Source organism: Prunus mume, linkage group LG2, assembly GCF_029339155.1.
Source record: "Prunus mume cultivar Tortuosa linkage group LG2, ASM2933915v1, whole genome shotgun sequence".
NCBI lineage: Eukaryota > Viridiplantae > Streptophyta > Magnoliopsida > Rosales > Rosaceae > Prunus > Prunus mume.
In genome coordinates, this window is record NC_142699.1 from 7,175,180 (window position 1) to 7,188,796 (window position 13,617).

General features: G+C 35.5%; 3 protein-coding genes and 1 pseudogene across 4 annotated transcripts; all 4 read right to left on the reverse strand.

Moving 5' to 3' along the window:
• Positions 1-17: 17 nt before the first annotated feature.
• LOC103319828 (esterase-like) lies at positions 18-3,765 on the reverse strand (annotated as a pseudogene). The gene is made up of 5 exons (XR_016123918.1): positions 2,999-3,765; positions 2,642-2,849; positions 1,119-1,290; positions 727-987; positions 18-480 (listed from the first exon to the last, which is right to left on the reverse strand). The product of XR_016123918.1 is annotated as an esterase-like (transcript).
• Positions 3,766-4,434: 669 nt separating this feature from the next.
• Positions 4,435-6,959, reverse strand: LOC103319914 (esterase-like). Its single transcript, XM_089047120.1, has 5 exons — positions 6,446-6,959; positions 5,867-6,079; positions 5,611-5,780; positions 5,214-5,475; positions 4,435-4,977 (listed from the first exon to the last, which is right to left on the reverse strand). The coding sequence occupies exons 1-5, from the start codon at positions 6,708-6,710 to the stop codon at positions 4,700-4,702; spliced, it is 1,188 nt and encodes a 395-aa protein (XP_088903246.1). The 5' UTR covers positions 6,711-6,959; the 3' UTR covers positions 4,435-4,699.
• Positions 6,960-7,411: 452 nt separating this feature from the next.
• Positions 7,412-9,181, reverse strand: LOC103319827 (uncharacterized protein At4g08330, chloroplastic). Its single transcript, XM_008221421.3, has 2 exons — positions 8,771-9,181; positions 7,412-8,066 (listed from the first exon to the last, which is right to left on the reverse strand). The coding sequence occupies exons 1-2, from the start codon at positions 8,860-8,862 to the stop codon at positions 7,664-7,666; spliced, it is 495 nt and encodes a 164-aa protein (XP_008219643.1). The 5' UTR covers positions 8,863-9,181; the 3' UTR covers positions 7,412-7,663.
• Positions 9,182-10,923: 1,742 nt separating this feature from the next.
• Positions 10,924-13,407, reverse strand: NPQ4 (Chlorophyll A-B binding family protein). Its single transcript, XM_008221420.3, has 4 exons — positions 13,025-13,407; positions 12,785-12,898; positions 11,465-11,708; positions 10,924-11,269 (listed from the first exon to the last, which is right to left on the reverse strand). Exons 1-4 carry the CDS (start codon positions 13,256-13,258, stop codon positions 11,022-11,024), a joined length of 840 nt encoding a protein of 279 aa, XP_008219642.1. The 5' UTR covers positions 13,259-13,407; the 3' UTR covers positions 10,924-11,021.
• Between the last annotated feature and the right edge of the window lie 210 nt (positions 13,408-13,617).

The following is a 13,617-nucleotide window of genomic DNA, read 5'->3' on the forward strand; positions in this document are numbered from 1 at the left end:
AGTATTGACCTCAAAAATAAGAAGAAGAAAAATCAATGAACTTTTAATTAAAAACCAAGTACTGTAGCCTTTATTTGTTATGGGATTCGAAATGACTACCTAAATGGCTCATGGGACCTGACCTGCAGTTACAAAGGTACCACACATGACGAAACAGTTTCCACCTGCATGCTTGTGTTTGCAGTACTTAATGATTGATTCATTTATGGGTTAGTCCAAACTCCTGTGACATGCCTGTTTCAAAGGAAGGGGTAGATCGGAAAATGCTCCAGTTGAGATTTTATCAAAAACAATCTTGGCAGCTGCCTCAGTATAATGAATCCCATCCCAGTTCACTTTAACATAAGGACGTTTGCATGAGCCAGCAAATATTTGTCTTCCATTAACTGTAACTGTTCTTCCACATTCAACAGTTCTACCGTACGTTATAGTTGTACTTGCCACCAAAGCCACAAGCAGCAACAAGTGGTTGCACAAACCCTGAAAGATCTCCAAGCAATTAATACCAAATGAAAATAAATTTCATTCACGGAATTTCTCGTTGCATGCTTTCCTTTACAATAATACTTAAAGATATCATATTTTAAAGCTGCATTATGTCACAGGTGATGTGTCCTTGATTAGTCGTCCGACAAAGTCACTTGAACGTATGCAAGGAAAAGAAAAGGCTAAGCTACAACTTTTTGTCGGTATGTTTTGTGAATATCATAAAGTTGAGTGACTTACCATATTTTTGGAGTTCCTTGTAAAGAGAGTATTTGACTAAATATACGTCTGCATGGGTAATTCAGCCAAAGGTAGATCCTTCCTAAGTTGAACTGTGGCCTCCTTCAGCTTGTGGTTAAAATGCTGAGCTACTTCATTGTATAACTTTGCACAGCCAGCCTCATCCTTTTGAGATGGGAAATTAACTACGATGTATGGGAGACAGCCAATTGGCCCAGTGTTGTGGATCCAAAATGATCTCCCTCCCGAATCATATAATTTCTACATCATAAACATTGACATTATAATTCAGTAAACTGAAAAAAGAGCGAGCTGAAAAATGTAAAATATTTCATTATTAGATAGTCTGATATGTTATATTATATTACATACATCACTAGAAGTTTAATTACCTTAATATTTGATGAGAACCCACTGATTATATCAGAAACCGATGCATTGACTTCTTGAACAGTCAAGTTACCAATGATCCCTTCTCCAAGGTCATTCTGGCCAATGTCAAATGTGTATAAAGCTTTGGAGAAATACTTCTCCTTGGGCATCAAACTTGCAAATATGCCCCCTATATACAAATTGAACAAAGCTCCAGTCACAAAGTTCTAGCTTGAAAATAATGTGTCACGCTAATAATTAATAGGCTCTTATCACAAATAGTTCATGAGGTTTACAAAATAGTCACAAATCTTCCTTAAGGTTTTTTTGTGACACTAATAGTCCTTTAACGTTATCTTTTGCACATCAAATTGGTCCATGTTGTTAGAAATTTTGTTAAGTAGCTGATATGAAAGATAAGTGGAACTCACATGTCCAATGACATCATGACACATACATGGATAAATGTTTTTTTTTTAAGTTTAAAATTGAAAATCCATAAATATATATCTATATATATATAATAATAAAAATCCATATTTCCCCTCTACAACTTTCCATCCCTCTCCCTTTGCTCCTTCTTTCTCCCCCTCTACACTCTCTCCTCCCTATGCTCTCCCTCTCCCTCAATTTTTTTTCTTGCCACAACCCGTCCAACCCCATCCCTGCTGCAACCCACGCCCAACCCCACCTCTCCCGTTTGTTTTTTATCTCCACCCGCCAACCCCATCCCCACTGCAACCGACGCCCCACCCAACCCACCTCTCCCTTTCCCTTATTCTCCTCTATCCCTTCCCCCCTCTGCTCTCCATTTCCCTTTGTTTTTAATTTTCTTTTTCTTTTTTAAGTTTTTTAAAATGGATTATCAATTTTATTTTATTTTCTAATCCACGTGTCATGATCTCATTGGACATGTGAGCTCCATTTATTTTCAATGGGTGGGCTAAAATCTAATTACCTTTTTTTTTATATTGTTTCTATCCGATCTCTTGGACAACAGGGGTCCAAGAGATTGTGGTCACTCATCCAACGGTTCAAAAAGTTTCTTAAAATGAGTGCAAGAGTGAGTGAAGACCACAAATCTCTTGGACCCTTACAGTCCAAGAGATCGGAACTGTTGTTTCTATAATTTTTCTAGAAATAAAAGTACACATTGGGGTAAAATAGTATAAGTAGAGAGTTAAAATCATGACTGTTTATTGAGAGATTATATTTCTTAATATGATTATAGGCCTACAAAGTTGAGTGGACAATAAATTACTAGGCTACATTTGGATGAGCTACTAAACTTTTATAGGATGAAATAATATTAAAATACATATATATTTTTATTTCAATCGGTTAGTATCCACCAGTGTATGCTAGAGCCCATGGTTGCCCTTCACCTAGTTCCGCGAGTGTGGACGATTTTGATGTCCAAAGGGTAATGTTAAGGACTATTAATGTCACAAAAAACCAATATGATGATTTTTGACAATTTCGTAAACCTTAAGAACTATTTGTGATAAAAAGCCTAATTAATAAATTAGATTTTTACCTCGATCGATGCCTAAGCAGTTGTGATCTGGATTTTAGTTGCAAGAACTGCATGTACTGAATATCGAGGTAGAAGGGACTAAATCCACCAGCCGGAAAAATTTGATTTGCCAATCTGACGGTGGAAGCTGTAGTGGCAAAATTTGCACCATACGAGAAGTTGGTCCCAAGGGAATCCAGATATGCGCTTAGAAAGGGGTGACCAAGACTCTTTGCTGAACAACAAGTTTTATTAGACAAGAATTTTGGAAAAATGCTTGTTGAAAAAGAAAAGAAAACCGCATAACAACGAAATGCATGTTGAAAAGGAAAAAAACTTATCATTTACCTTTTCCTAAAAAAACAAAAAACCAAAAATGCATACCAAGAAAATCAATTATGAGCCTGCCATCTGAGAATCTTCCAGCCGGCATATGAAAATAGGTCTCCCTATAAGGTGGTGCTGGTAGGAACAGGGATGCAGTCACCAGTATCTGAGTTTGAATCTCCGAAGTTAAAGATGGCTGGAAACTCACAGTTTTCCAAAGCCAAGGCAAGGCTCAAAGTGGTAATCAGTGACAGAAGCATATAAGAGAAAAATAGAGGTTTAATAGTAATTCTAGGAGAGTCCATGGTGGAGAAATCAAGTAGCAGAGATATGTTGCAGAAGAGAACTACTAATAAAATCCGAGATTATGTTTGTTGTATAGTGCAAGAGAGGTGGAATTTTTTACTGCATTTGTAGAAAGGCAAGGTGCTTACAGTTTCAACCACATCTTGAAATATCTAGCTAGCTGACATTAATTTCAGCATTTATGCCTAGGTTGGAGCTGTGGGTTTCAAATGTAAATAATGTCTATGTGCCCTGCCTTATACAATAACTCCTCACAATGGGCCACATGGTAAGAGTTAGTCGTATGCGGTAGTTTTCTACACAAGAATTACTCCATCTGTGAAGACTTTCTTCCGGAAATAAAACTTTCACCTTCACACTCATGTTGAGAGTTAGAATAACTCCTACATAAAAGAAAAAATGTTCAGATTGATTTTGAATTTGGTCCATTTGTGTGCATTCAATTGATCATTGTTGTCTATATTTTTATAGAGAGAACTCTTAATGACTATAATCGAGTAATCTCAATTGTCACGGTGGTTGTTACAAGTGAAAGTGTGAAAGGGGTAAAAACTTTAAACCAACTAGATAGATCTAAGGGAATAACAATCAAACAAACCAAGCTAGAACATGACTAGTCAACAACTAGTTATAGAACATGAGGTGGCAATAACACGTGAACTAAACGATGACTAGTCTAGTCATCTAGAGTAGGGTACGGGTAAACATTCGCCTAACGTGTGAACATCAATATTAGGTAAGGGTCCCAGTCAATTAACCCGCTTTAATTCCATGTTAAATTCAAAAGACACGAGCCAACGGCCCACTATTAACAACACCGATATTATCCCCAACTTAATCACTTACAAAGCCCAGTAGGTGTGGAGTTTTATCACAAAAGGCCTTGGTATTATTAGTAGTAGAACATTTCATTATATTTTATATTTTATATAGTCAAGTTTCCAATGTGGACACATATTTTTCAACTTAAAAAGTTGTCAAGGAAAGCTAAAAATATATCTAACCAAAAAACCTGACAAGTGTGTTTATTACATTATTATAAACCCAAAAAGAAGGAGAAAAAAATAGGCTCGTCCTATTTGTGTTTAATGTCCAAAGGCATGAACAAGGTTAATGGTAATAAGTTCACAAATGAGATAAAATGTAGCAGATTAAGAGCCCGGGAATGCTAATGTTCTGACACAAACTTTGCTCAATCATTCAAAACACTCCAAAATTCCACACCATATTCCTTCAATGCTAAACAAACTTTTATATATACAAGTAATTTTCTAAATAAATGGATGAACACAAAACCCCATTTTGTACATTTTACTCATCCATATTCAATAAAATACTATCGCTTTTCTCTCAAAAAGTAATGTTCCAAGAGAAGTAGTATTGATGACCTCAAAAATAAGAGAAAGAAACATCATGGGACCTGCAGTTACAAAGGTACCACACAATTATTGATTAATGTATGAGTTGTTCCAAACTCCTGTGACATGCTTGCTTCAAAGGAAGGGGTGGATCGGAAAATGCTCCAGTTGAAATTTTATCAAAAATAATCTTGGCAGCTGCATCAGTATAATGAATCCCATCCCAGTTCACTTTAACATAAGGACGTTTGCATGAGTCAGCAAATATTTGCCTTCCATTAACTGTAACTGTTCTTCCACATTCAACAGTTTTACTATTAAAGTTGTACTTGCCACCAGTGCCACAACAAGAAACAAGTGGTTGCTCAAACCCTGAAACATTTCCAAGCAATTGAAAAACTTTCATTCACTGAATTTCTCCATGTATGCTTTTCTTTTAAATAATACTTAAAAGATCATATTTTTTTAAGCCGCATTATGTGACAGCTGGTGTTATGTATACTTGATAAGTCCAACAAAGTCACTTGAAATTAAGTACGTAAGGAAAAGAAAAGGTTACAACTTTTTGCCAGTACGTTTTGTGAATATCATAAGGTTGAGTGGTTTACCATATTTTTGGGGTTCCTTGTAAAGAGAGTATTTGACTGAATATATGTCTACATAGGTTATTGCAGCCAAAGGTAGATCCTTCCTAAGTTGAACTGTGGCCTCCTTCAGCTTGTGGTTAAAATACTGAGCTACTTCATTGTATAACTTTGCACAGCCAACCTCATCCTTTTGAGCTGGAAAATTAACTAAGATGTAAGGGATACACCCAATTGGCCCAGTGTTGTGGATCCAAAATGATCTCCCTCCCGAATCATATATTTTCTACATCACAAACATTAAGATTATAATTAAGTAAAGTGAAAAAAAAGAGCGAGCTGAAAAATGTAAAATATTTTGTTATTAGATAATCTAACATGTTATATTAATTCAATATTTTTTCACTGGAAGATTAATTACCTTAATATTTGCTGAGAACGTACTGACTATATCAGGAACAGATGCATTGACTTCTTGAACAGTCAAATTACCAAAAAACCCTTCTGGAAGGTCATTCTGGCCAATGTCAAATGTGTATAAGGCTTTGGCAAAATACTTCTTATTGGGCATCAAACTTGCAAATATTCCCCCTACATACATATTGAACAAAGCTCCAGTCACAAAGTTTTGTCACCTTAATACTTAAATAATTATAGAGCTTTAGTTTCTGTTTTACCTCGATGCCTTATGAGTTGTGATCTGGATTTTAGCTGCAAGAACTGCGAGCATTGGATATTGAGGGTGAAGGGACTAAATCCACCAGGAGCTGGTATAATGGGATCTGGCAATCTGATGGTGGAAGATGCAGTGGCAAAATTTGCACCATGCGAGAAGTTGGTCCCAATTGAATCCAGATATGCGCTTAGAAAGGGGTGACCAAGACTCTTGGCTAAACCACAAGTTTTATCAGACAACAATTTAAAGAGGAAAAAAGGAAAAAGAAGCATGTTGCAAGTTTGCAACCAATGTGGGAAATAATTGGGATGATTTAAGTCTGATTTTTCCCTTTCAAATTTTTAAAAAGTTTGGTCATGGATATAGAGAGTTTTAAGTACTTGGGCCAAAAAATTTGATCGATTTAGGTCGATCGTCAAGTCATGACATTTGACAAACATGTGTAAAGATCATATCGCAAATTGTGATTCGCAATCGCATGTAAGTAGGAATGGTTTTTTACAGAGAATGAGAACCAAACATACACAGAAGAACAAAGATGATATATATTTTCCTTAAATAAAAAGAAAAATATACATACCAAGAAAATCGATTATGAGCCTGCCATCTGAGAATCTTCCCGCCGGCGTATGAAAATGGGTTTTCCCAAAAGGTGGTGGTGGTCGATAAATGGCCGCAGCCATTCCACCAGTATCTGAATTTGAGTCTCCAAAGTTAAAGATTGCTGGAAAGTGACAGTCTTCCAAAGCCAAGGCAGGGGTCAAAGTGGTGATATAATGTGACAAAAGCATATAAGAGCAAAATAGAGAAATGATAACTTTGATAGTAATTCTGGGAGACTCCATGGTGGAGAAAAATAAAATACCAGAAAGATGTGATGTTGCAGATGAGAATTAAGGACATCCAAGAGTATGTTTGTTTTTATATGGTGCAAGGAAGGTGGAATTTTCGATTGTATTTGCAGAAAGGCAAATGCCAAAGGACATATTTCAGCATTTTATGCGTGGGTTTGCATTGTCCAACCTAGAAAAGCAGAATTTAATCTGGATTTCAAATGTTAAATAATATCTATAAGATGAAACTGTAAAATGTGACATCAAGAGTATATATGTATGAGAGAAGTTGTGGTGTAGGGACCGCCGCATACAATGGCGACTCAAGGGGTACTCCCTGCATTTGGGCCTCATGTGAGAGTTTGTTATATGCGGCAGCCTCTACGCAAGAATCACTGCATCTTTGGTCGGTTTGTATTTTTTTGGTTGATTTGTACACATTAAAATGTGTAATATTTTTTATTTATTCAGCAAACTCTTATGTATGATCGAGTAATTCCAGACTCTCACAGTGGTTGTTAAATCTGTAAATCCACCAAGTTTGGCACCTCACCAACCTACTCTTCTCATTGGTACATTTTACACCCAAAACAGAAAAGAAGATCAACTCAAGCTCTTCCCATGTGTGTTTAATTGCCAAAGACATGAACAAGATTATGGTAATAGTTCGGAAATGAGATAAAATCTGACATATTAAGGGGCCAGCAATGATATCTTCTAACAAACTTCGCTTAATCATTCAAAGCACTTCAAAAATTCCACACCATAATTCCTCCAATGCTGAACAAACTTTTTTATATACAAGTAATTTTCTAAATAAATATAGTAAAACAAAAACTGCAATCCAATCAATACAGAGAACAACCTCATACATAGGAGTGTTGCAGAAGCAAATGTTCAGCGGCTGTTGCTGCAGGTGCTTCTTTAGCATGAAGGAAAATACAAACTAGGCCTGCTCAGATATGTCAACCGAAAATCGGAGTGTCGCATTCTTCAGAATTTGAAGGCTGCAAAGATCGAATTCTAACATCATATTTTCTGCATTTCGAAAGTTCACGGCCTGAGGATGAATCCGATCCATCTAATACTAGTGGGAAAGAAGATGAAGTATAATCATCATAAGCATTTCCTATATGTTTACCACACTTGCGACAAAGCAGTTTAGTTCTCCGGCTGAACAAACCCCAAGACCGCTTAGAGAAATGGGGTTTACATTGAAGTTCATCAACCTGCGTAAATCTGCTGTCATCGATGTGAAAGAATGATATAATCCCTCGCTTTATAGATTTCCCATACTTGTTAGAGCCAATGGTAGAAGTGTTCCGGTTGTTGGAGCTTAGGTTTAGCTCATAGCCACAAGATCCACAGCTGCATGAGAAAAACCATTTATGTAACATGATCTATAAAACCATCCAAAATGAAGCCAACTAAATTGAAAATGACCCATAGAGCTCAGATAGTAGAAGCTAGTTTAAAACATTTATATTCCTGTAACATTTAAAACAAAATTTTTGCTACTCTCAGCATTTCTGAGTTATTCAATTTGATCATGAACAAAAGGTCTTAGAACTCTGTTTTGGCTTGAAGTAGGCTGAGGCTAGTGGCATAGTGTTCTACCACTATAACAAAACTTCAAGTACTGAAACTGATGATAAATATTTGCATCCCACTCTTTCCTACAAGATGCAGTCTCAAGGAACTGTAATTTATTTGTCAACAACAGCAAGAAAGAAAGTCAATTTAGATTTACCCTTTTCTTCCAATCAATACCATTTTCCGGAATTTTGATGATGACCCTTTTCATAGATCTCAAAAGATTTTCTCATTTGTTTAATCAATTAATCCTAAAAAAGGGTTTCTGGGCCCAAACACTCATCAAGCACAAATACATCCTACAGATTCTTTCATTTTTCTCATTCTCTTATTATCAAGTAAAAATTAATGACAATTAAATCCACACCCAGATATCAAAGATTCAATCTTTATCTTCATGTAAACAAATTAATTACAAAAACAGAAAAACCCATTTTTATATAAGCAAGTCTGATTTCAGAGAGAGAGAGAGATTGAACCTGTAATTGACATCTGCGCGAGAAGAAGAAGATAGAGAAGGATGGTAAGCTCCATTCAGGTAACTGCCTCTCAATCCATTCGATTTCTCCATCCTAGACGCTGAAATCAACGGCTACGATGGTGACGGTGACGGTGACTTTTCTGAAAATTGAAACTTTTTTGTTTGGAAATTACAGTTGCGGGAACAGAGAGCGACGGAGGTGGACAAGAAGTAATTGGTGACGAACGTGCCCCGGCTGATTCGGGTGAGTTTAATTAACCGCCACTAGTGGCAGTTTAAGCTCGGATTGAATCCAATACGACGCAGTTTTGAAGACTAAAATTATGTCGCAGAGAAGACGAAGACGAAGAGGAAGAGGAGAGAAGAAAGCTGAGAGGAATCAACTACAGAGTAAATAGACTCTGTTTGCTATTCTCTCTCTCCATGAATAATTTTTATTTGTGCTGACGTGGAGCTCAACGGCAACAAGGAGCTTCTTTTTTATTAAGTATTATTTATTTATTTATTTTAAAATCTAGGATAATCTAGTCACTAAGGAATATGAACAGTGGATTTTTGCCAGAAGATCATGAGAAACGACATTAATTAAATTGAAATGTCAAATAGATTTGTGTAATTTACGTTATGCTTGTCCTTATTTTAAGTCTTGGACGGGGAATTTTTGCGTTTGTTTGGCTGTCATCCCTTTTTGTAAAGGCTCGATGACTATGATAACCAATTGCTTTGATAATGAATTCGGCTTTTTCCAACTTTTTTTAAATCCCAAAATTCATTGCCATTGGACTACCTCAATAAAGAGAAAAGAATCAAAGAGTAGATCAAGTTATGAGTTATCATTTCAGTGTAAATATAAACATATAAATAAATTAAAATTAGCTAGTGTAATGATCTCATTTTCTTGTAAGTCGTGTTTGGTGACTGAGATTGGATTAAATTATGAGGTAAAATTAGATTGCATTGGATTGTATTTAATTGAAAATGATACACTAATTAGGCCACACATGTTGGACAAATGTGATTGGGCTCCTCAATGAGGTCCCGAGTTCGATCCTCCGCATGTGTAACGAACCTCTTGGGGAGAACTTTTCCTTAATCCGTGCCCGCTCGGAGAGGTGACACTCATGCCACCTTTTTTGTAACCAAAAAAATAATAACACTAATACAATGATATGTTTGGTACCACACATGATTATGAGGTTAGATTAATTGAAATGTGCTATTACATGGCTTAGTAGGATAAGACATAATCCAATATATGTTGTTTTTAAACCACCAAATATTTGACTATATGAATCATATCCAACTACATAATCCAATTTACCAAATAAACGATAAAATAAAAGTCATAAATAATTAAAAATTACTAGCATCTTCACATGCATTTTTTATCTTAATCACAATTTTTTAATTTATTTTGTGTCGGTATATGATTTTTTTCATGCTCACACATCATAAAGAGAAAGTGTGTGACACTAGGCTAAGGCCAAGGCATAACTTTATAATAATAGAGATTATGCGTCCACATAAATGAGAAAGTGATAAGAAACTTCAACTTAATAAATAAAAATAATAATATGGCACAAATTAACAAAAGGCAAGGGTAGATGAATATGCAAAATTCTTATGAATATGTGTTTGTGGGTATACAGTCACTCAAAGAACATGACATATCTGAATCAAAATAATAAAAATGAAAATAAAGAAAGAAAGAATGCTAATTTTATGAGGGTTTACTATATCTAAAATATACACAACTATATGATGTGAACAATTGCAATGAACATCCGTGTATATGCAGGCAATCGCACGGCAAATATATGTTGCGATTGCCACTGTCACAAATTTTTTTTTTTGGGAACATAAGATTGAGTATGCTTCAAATTTCTCTTCTTCTTTTTTTCTTTGTTTTTTTTCTTTTCTTTTGGTAGTCATTGTAAGACCAATCTGACGGGAAAAAGTGTGTTTCACAAATAGGCTCTTTCTAACATGACATTTTATATAAAAACTCTTAGAGCGACTATTTGGTGAATAAATCATCGACTAGCAGTTGTTATTTTCTAATTAATTCTTAGTATGTTGGACTTGAAGGATTTTTCATATAATAAAATGTCATGTTAGAATATGTCTATTTGTGAAAAGCTATAAACTAAATAAATAAAAAATTCATGACATGAAAATTAGAGAAGGAAGAGAGAGTATTATCTCATACATGATTGAAATAAGTTGTTTTTAATGAGCTTCACAAGCCTCTATTCTTCCTCACCCTCATCTGTGACAAATTTACCAGTCCCAGGATTCAAAGCAGCAATGAAGAAGAAGACAACATTGAGCAACACAAGGGGTTCAATTTCATTAATGGGGACCCCAGTCTCAATGTTTAACTGTGCTAGAGCTCCCTTCCCTGTGATGATTTCTCCTATTAGAGAGAATGCAAATCCCAATTGTGCCAATCTTCCTACAAATAGCTCATTTGCCTTTGTGAATCCAAACAGAGGACCTATACATATAAGACAACAAAAATTCATTAGTAAGATATTCTCGTCAGACGTGTTATGTTCTAAAAATGTCAATATGAGTCATTGATTAGAGTTTTATATGAACTTGTGTTCGAACTTGACATTTTGACAACATAACACGCCACAAAGGCCATTACTCTAATTTGAACATTAATGTAGAGTTGCAAAGTGGTTACCTCCTTCCTTGAGACCTAAGGCTGATCTAAATCCTTTGCCTGGACGGATGACTGCCCCTTCAATCCCAGTGGGCGGGTCATCAACGAAGCTACCACGGTCACCAAGGGCTCCAATGGCTCCAAGCAGGGTAAAAAGGATGAAGAAGAGAAGGAGAGGTTCGGCTTCATAGATCGGAACTCCAGTTTCCAGATTCAGTTGTGCAAGAATTCCTTTCCCTGTAACTGCTTCTCCCAACAATGATGCCTGCAATGTTTGCAAATAAAGGCTCATAACAAAAGAAGAAAAAAAGGAAGTAAAATTTCAAGCTTCTTCTTTTTCTTATCACACATGACTAGCCCATTATTTTGCATGTATATGTTATTTGAATGGCTTATTTATGATGTGAAATCACTTTATTTTTATTTGGACCTTATCTTAAGCTTTCGGCCATTCATGACAATTATGCCTCTGCCTGGCAAATTGTTGTGAATATGTTTCACTCAAAGAACGTTGAACAAAGTTTTTAAATCTCATGCTCATTCTATGAGTGTTTTCTATATATATAATGTATCTATACTATTTACTGAAAGTCTGAAAATAGTTTTTTTTTTTTTTTTTTTTTTTTTGGGCCATGAACTCTTATTCAAGGGTAGTATTAGGAACAAAAGTTTTTATTAAAAAAAAATTAAAATTGCATTAACTTCGTAAGGTTATTGATATTGTTTGGGAAGTACGTTGAGATATTGGTGAAAACTAAAAAGCTATAAAAACAAGTAGAGGTGGCTTGGCTTGTGTTTGCTCACTTTTCAATTTAATTTTGTGTGGGTTTAATAGATTTATTACTGATTCTAAAGCAAAACAAGCTATATTGGGAAGAATTCAATAATGAAATACTGCTTAATGTCTTGCCCAATTCTTTAGAAAGGAGATAGGTTGATAAAGTGAGAGTTTTTTTTAATTCAATGAATTTTTGATTGTATGGTTATATATATACTACTCTGTTTTTTCATAATAATGTAATTAGTGTTTTAATGTGATAAATTTTGAGCAGAAAAATGCAATTTTTTAAAGTAAATTTATTTAAGTACAGCCCACAATCCACATTGCGAAAACAACATTTAAGTATTTTTAGAGCCCACAGCTCAATCAGTTTTGAAATTTTAGCTCATTTAAAATTAAAGATTGAACAAAACATCTCAAACCTGAGAGTTGGAGATTTTGAACCAAAACCGGCCTTAAAAAAAAATTTGTGCAGAAATTGTCCCAACTTTATATTAGCAATAAAATTAAAGAAGACTAGAAACAGAACAAAGACAGCAATAAGAAGAAGATTTTCTCACAGCAAAGCCAATCATGGCAACCCGACCCACGAAGAGCTCATTCTGCTTTGTGAAACCAATGCCTCCAGAGGTTCCAAAGATACCATCTTCAACCTTCGGCTTCGGCGGTGATGCCTGCTCAATTTAGTAAAAACAAAAAACGAAACCAAATCAAACAAATGTAGATAAGAACGTTATGTCTTGGTTACAAACAAAAACAAAGCACTACGAGAAATATTTATTTATAAAAAAAATGAAAACCTTCTTGACAGGGGCTTTGGTTTTTGACTTGAAGAGCGCGACCACGGTAGGAATGGCAGGAGATGATGAGGAGGCAAAAGAAGAGGATGAAGGAAGTGGTCTGAACACAAGTTGAGAGAAAGACTTGGGCCTAAGTCTTTGCACTTGTAATTGAAGTAAAGGGTCTGAGGACTTCAAATCCACCGCATGTCTTGAAGACACACTGCTAGACATGAGCAACATTGTTTGAGCCATGGCTTTGGTTTTTTTTTTTCTTTCTTGGGTTTAAATTGATTTTGTTGAGAAGCTTATCTTTGTTGCTCACAGTCCTTTTTTAAGGAGGGAGAGTGGTGGAGGTGTGTGTGAGAGAGCTTGTAGTTCTAACATTCAATCATAAGAGATGTGGATATGGTGTGTGAGTAATTTGATGGGCAATTAGACTGCCCACGTCTGTGTACTTTGTAATGTTGATAATGTTGGAGCCTACATCTGTATAGCTTCAACAAATTGCATAATAGCACTCAAATTGACACATGTAACCTTTCAACAGGTTCAATTAAGAGGCTTCAAAACCTTCAACAACACAGCATAACAACAGAATATTCAATGCAACT

Excerpts from the sequence above, each read along its gene's own strand:
- LOC103319914 (XM_089047120.1), bottom strand. The coding sequence starts at position 6,710 with ATGGAGTCTCCCAGAATTACTATCAAAGTTATCATTTCTCTATTTTGC. Across the intron at positions 5,781-5,866 it reads ACAACTCATAAGGCATCGAG|GGGGAATATTTGCAAGTTTG; the intron begins GTAAAACAGAAA and ends ATATGTATGTAG. Across the intron at positions 4,978-5,213 it reads CAAGGAACCCCAAAAATATG|GGTTTGAGCAACCACTTGTT; the intron begins GTAAACCACTCA and ends GAAATGTTTCAG.
- LOC103319827 (XM_008221421.3), bottom strand. The coding sequence starts at position 8,862 with ATGGAGAAATCGAATGGATTGAGAGGCAGTTACCTGAATGGAGCTTAC. Across the intron at positions 8,067-8,770 it reads CGCGCAGATGTCAATTACAG|CTGTGGATCTTGTGGCTATG; the intron begins GTTCAATCTCTC and ends TTTCTCATGCAG.
- NPQ4 (XM_008221420.3), bottom strand. The coding sequence starts at position 13,258 with ATGGCTCAAACAATGTTGCTCATGTCTAGCAGTGTGTCTTCAAGACAT. Across the intron at positions 12,899-13,024 it reads CCAAAGCCCCTGTCAAGAAG|GCATCACCGCCGAAGCCGAA; the intron begins GTTTTCATTTTT and ends TAAATTGAGCAG. Across the intron at positions 11,270-11,464 it reads CTTAGGTCTCAAGGAAGGAG|GTCCTCTGTTTGGATTCACA; the intron begins GTAACCACTTTG and ends TTATATGTATAG.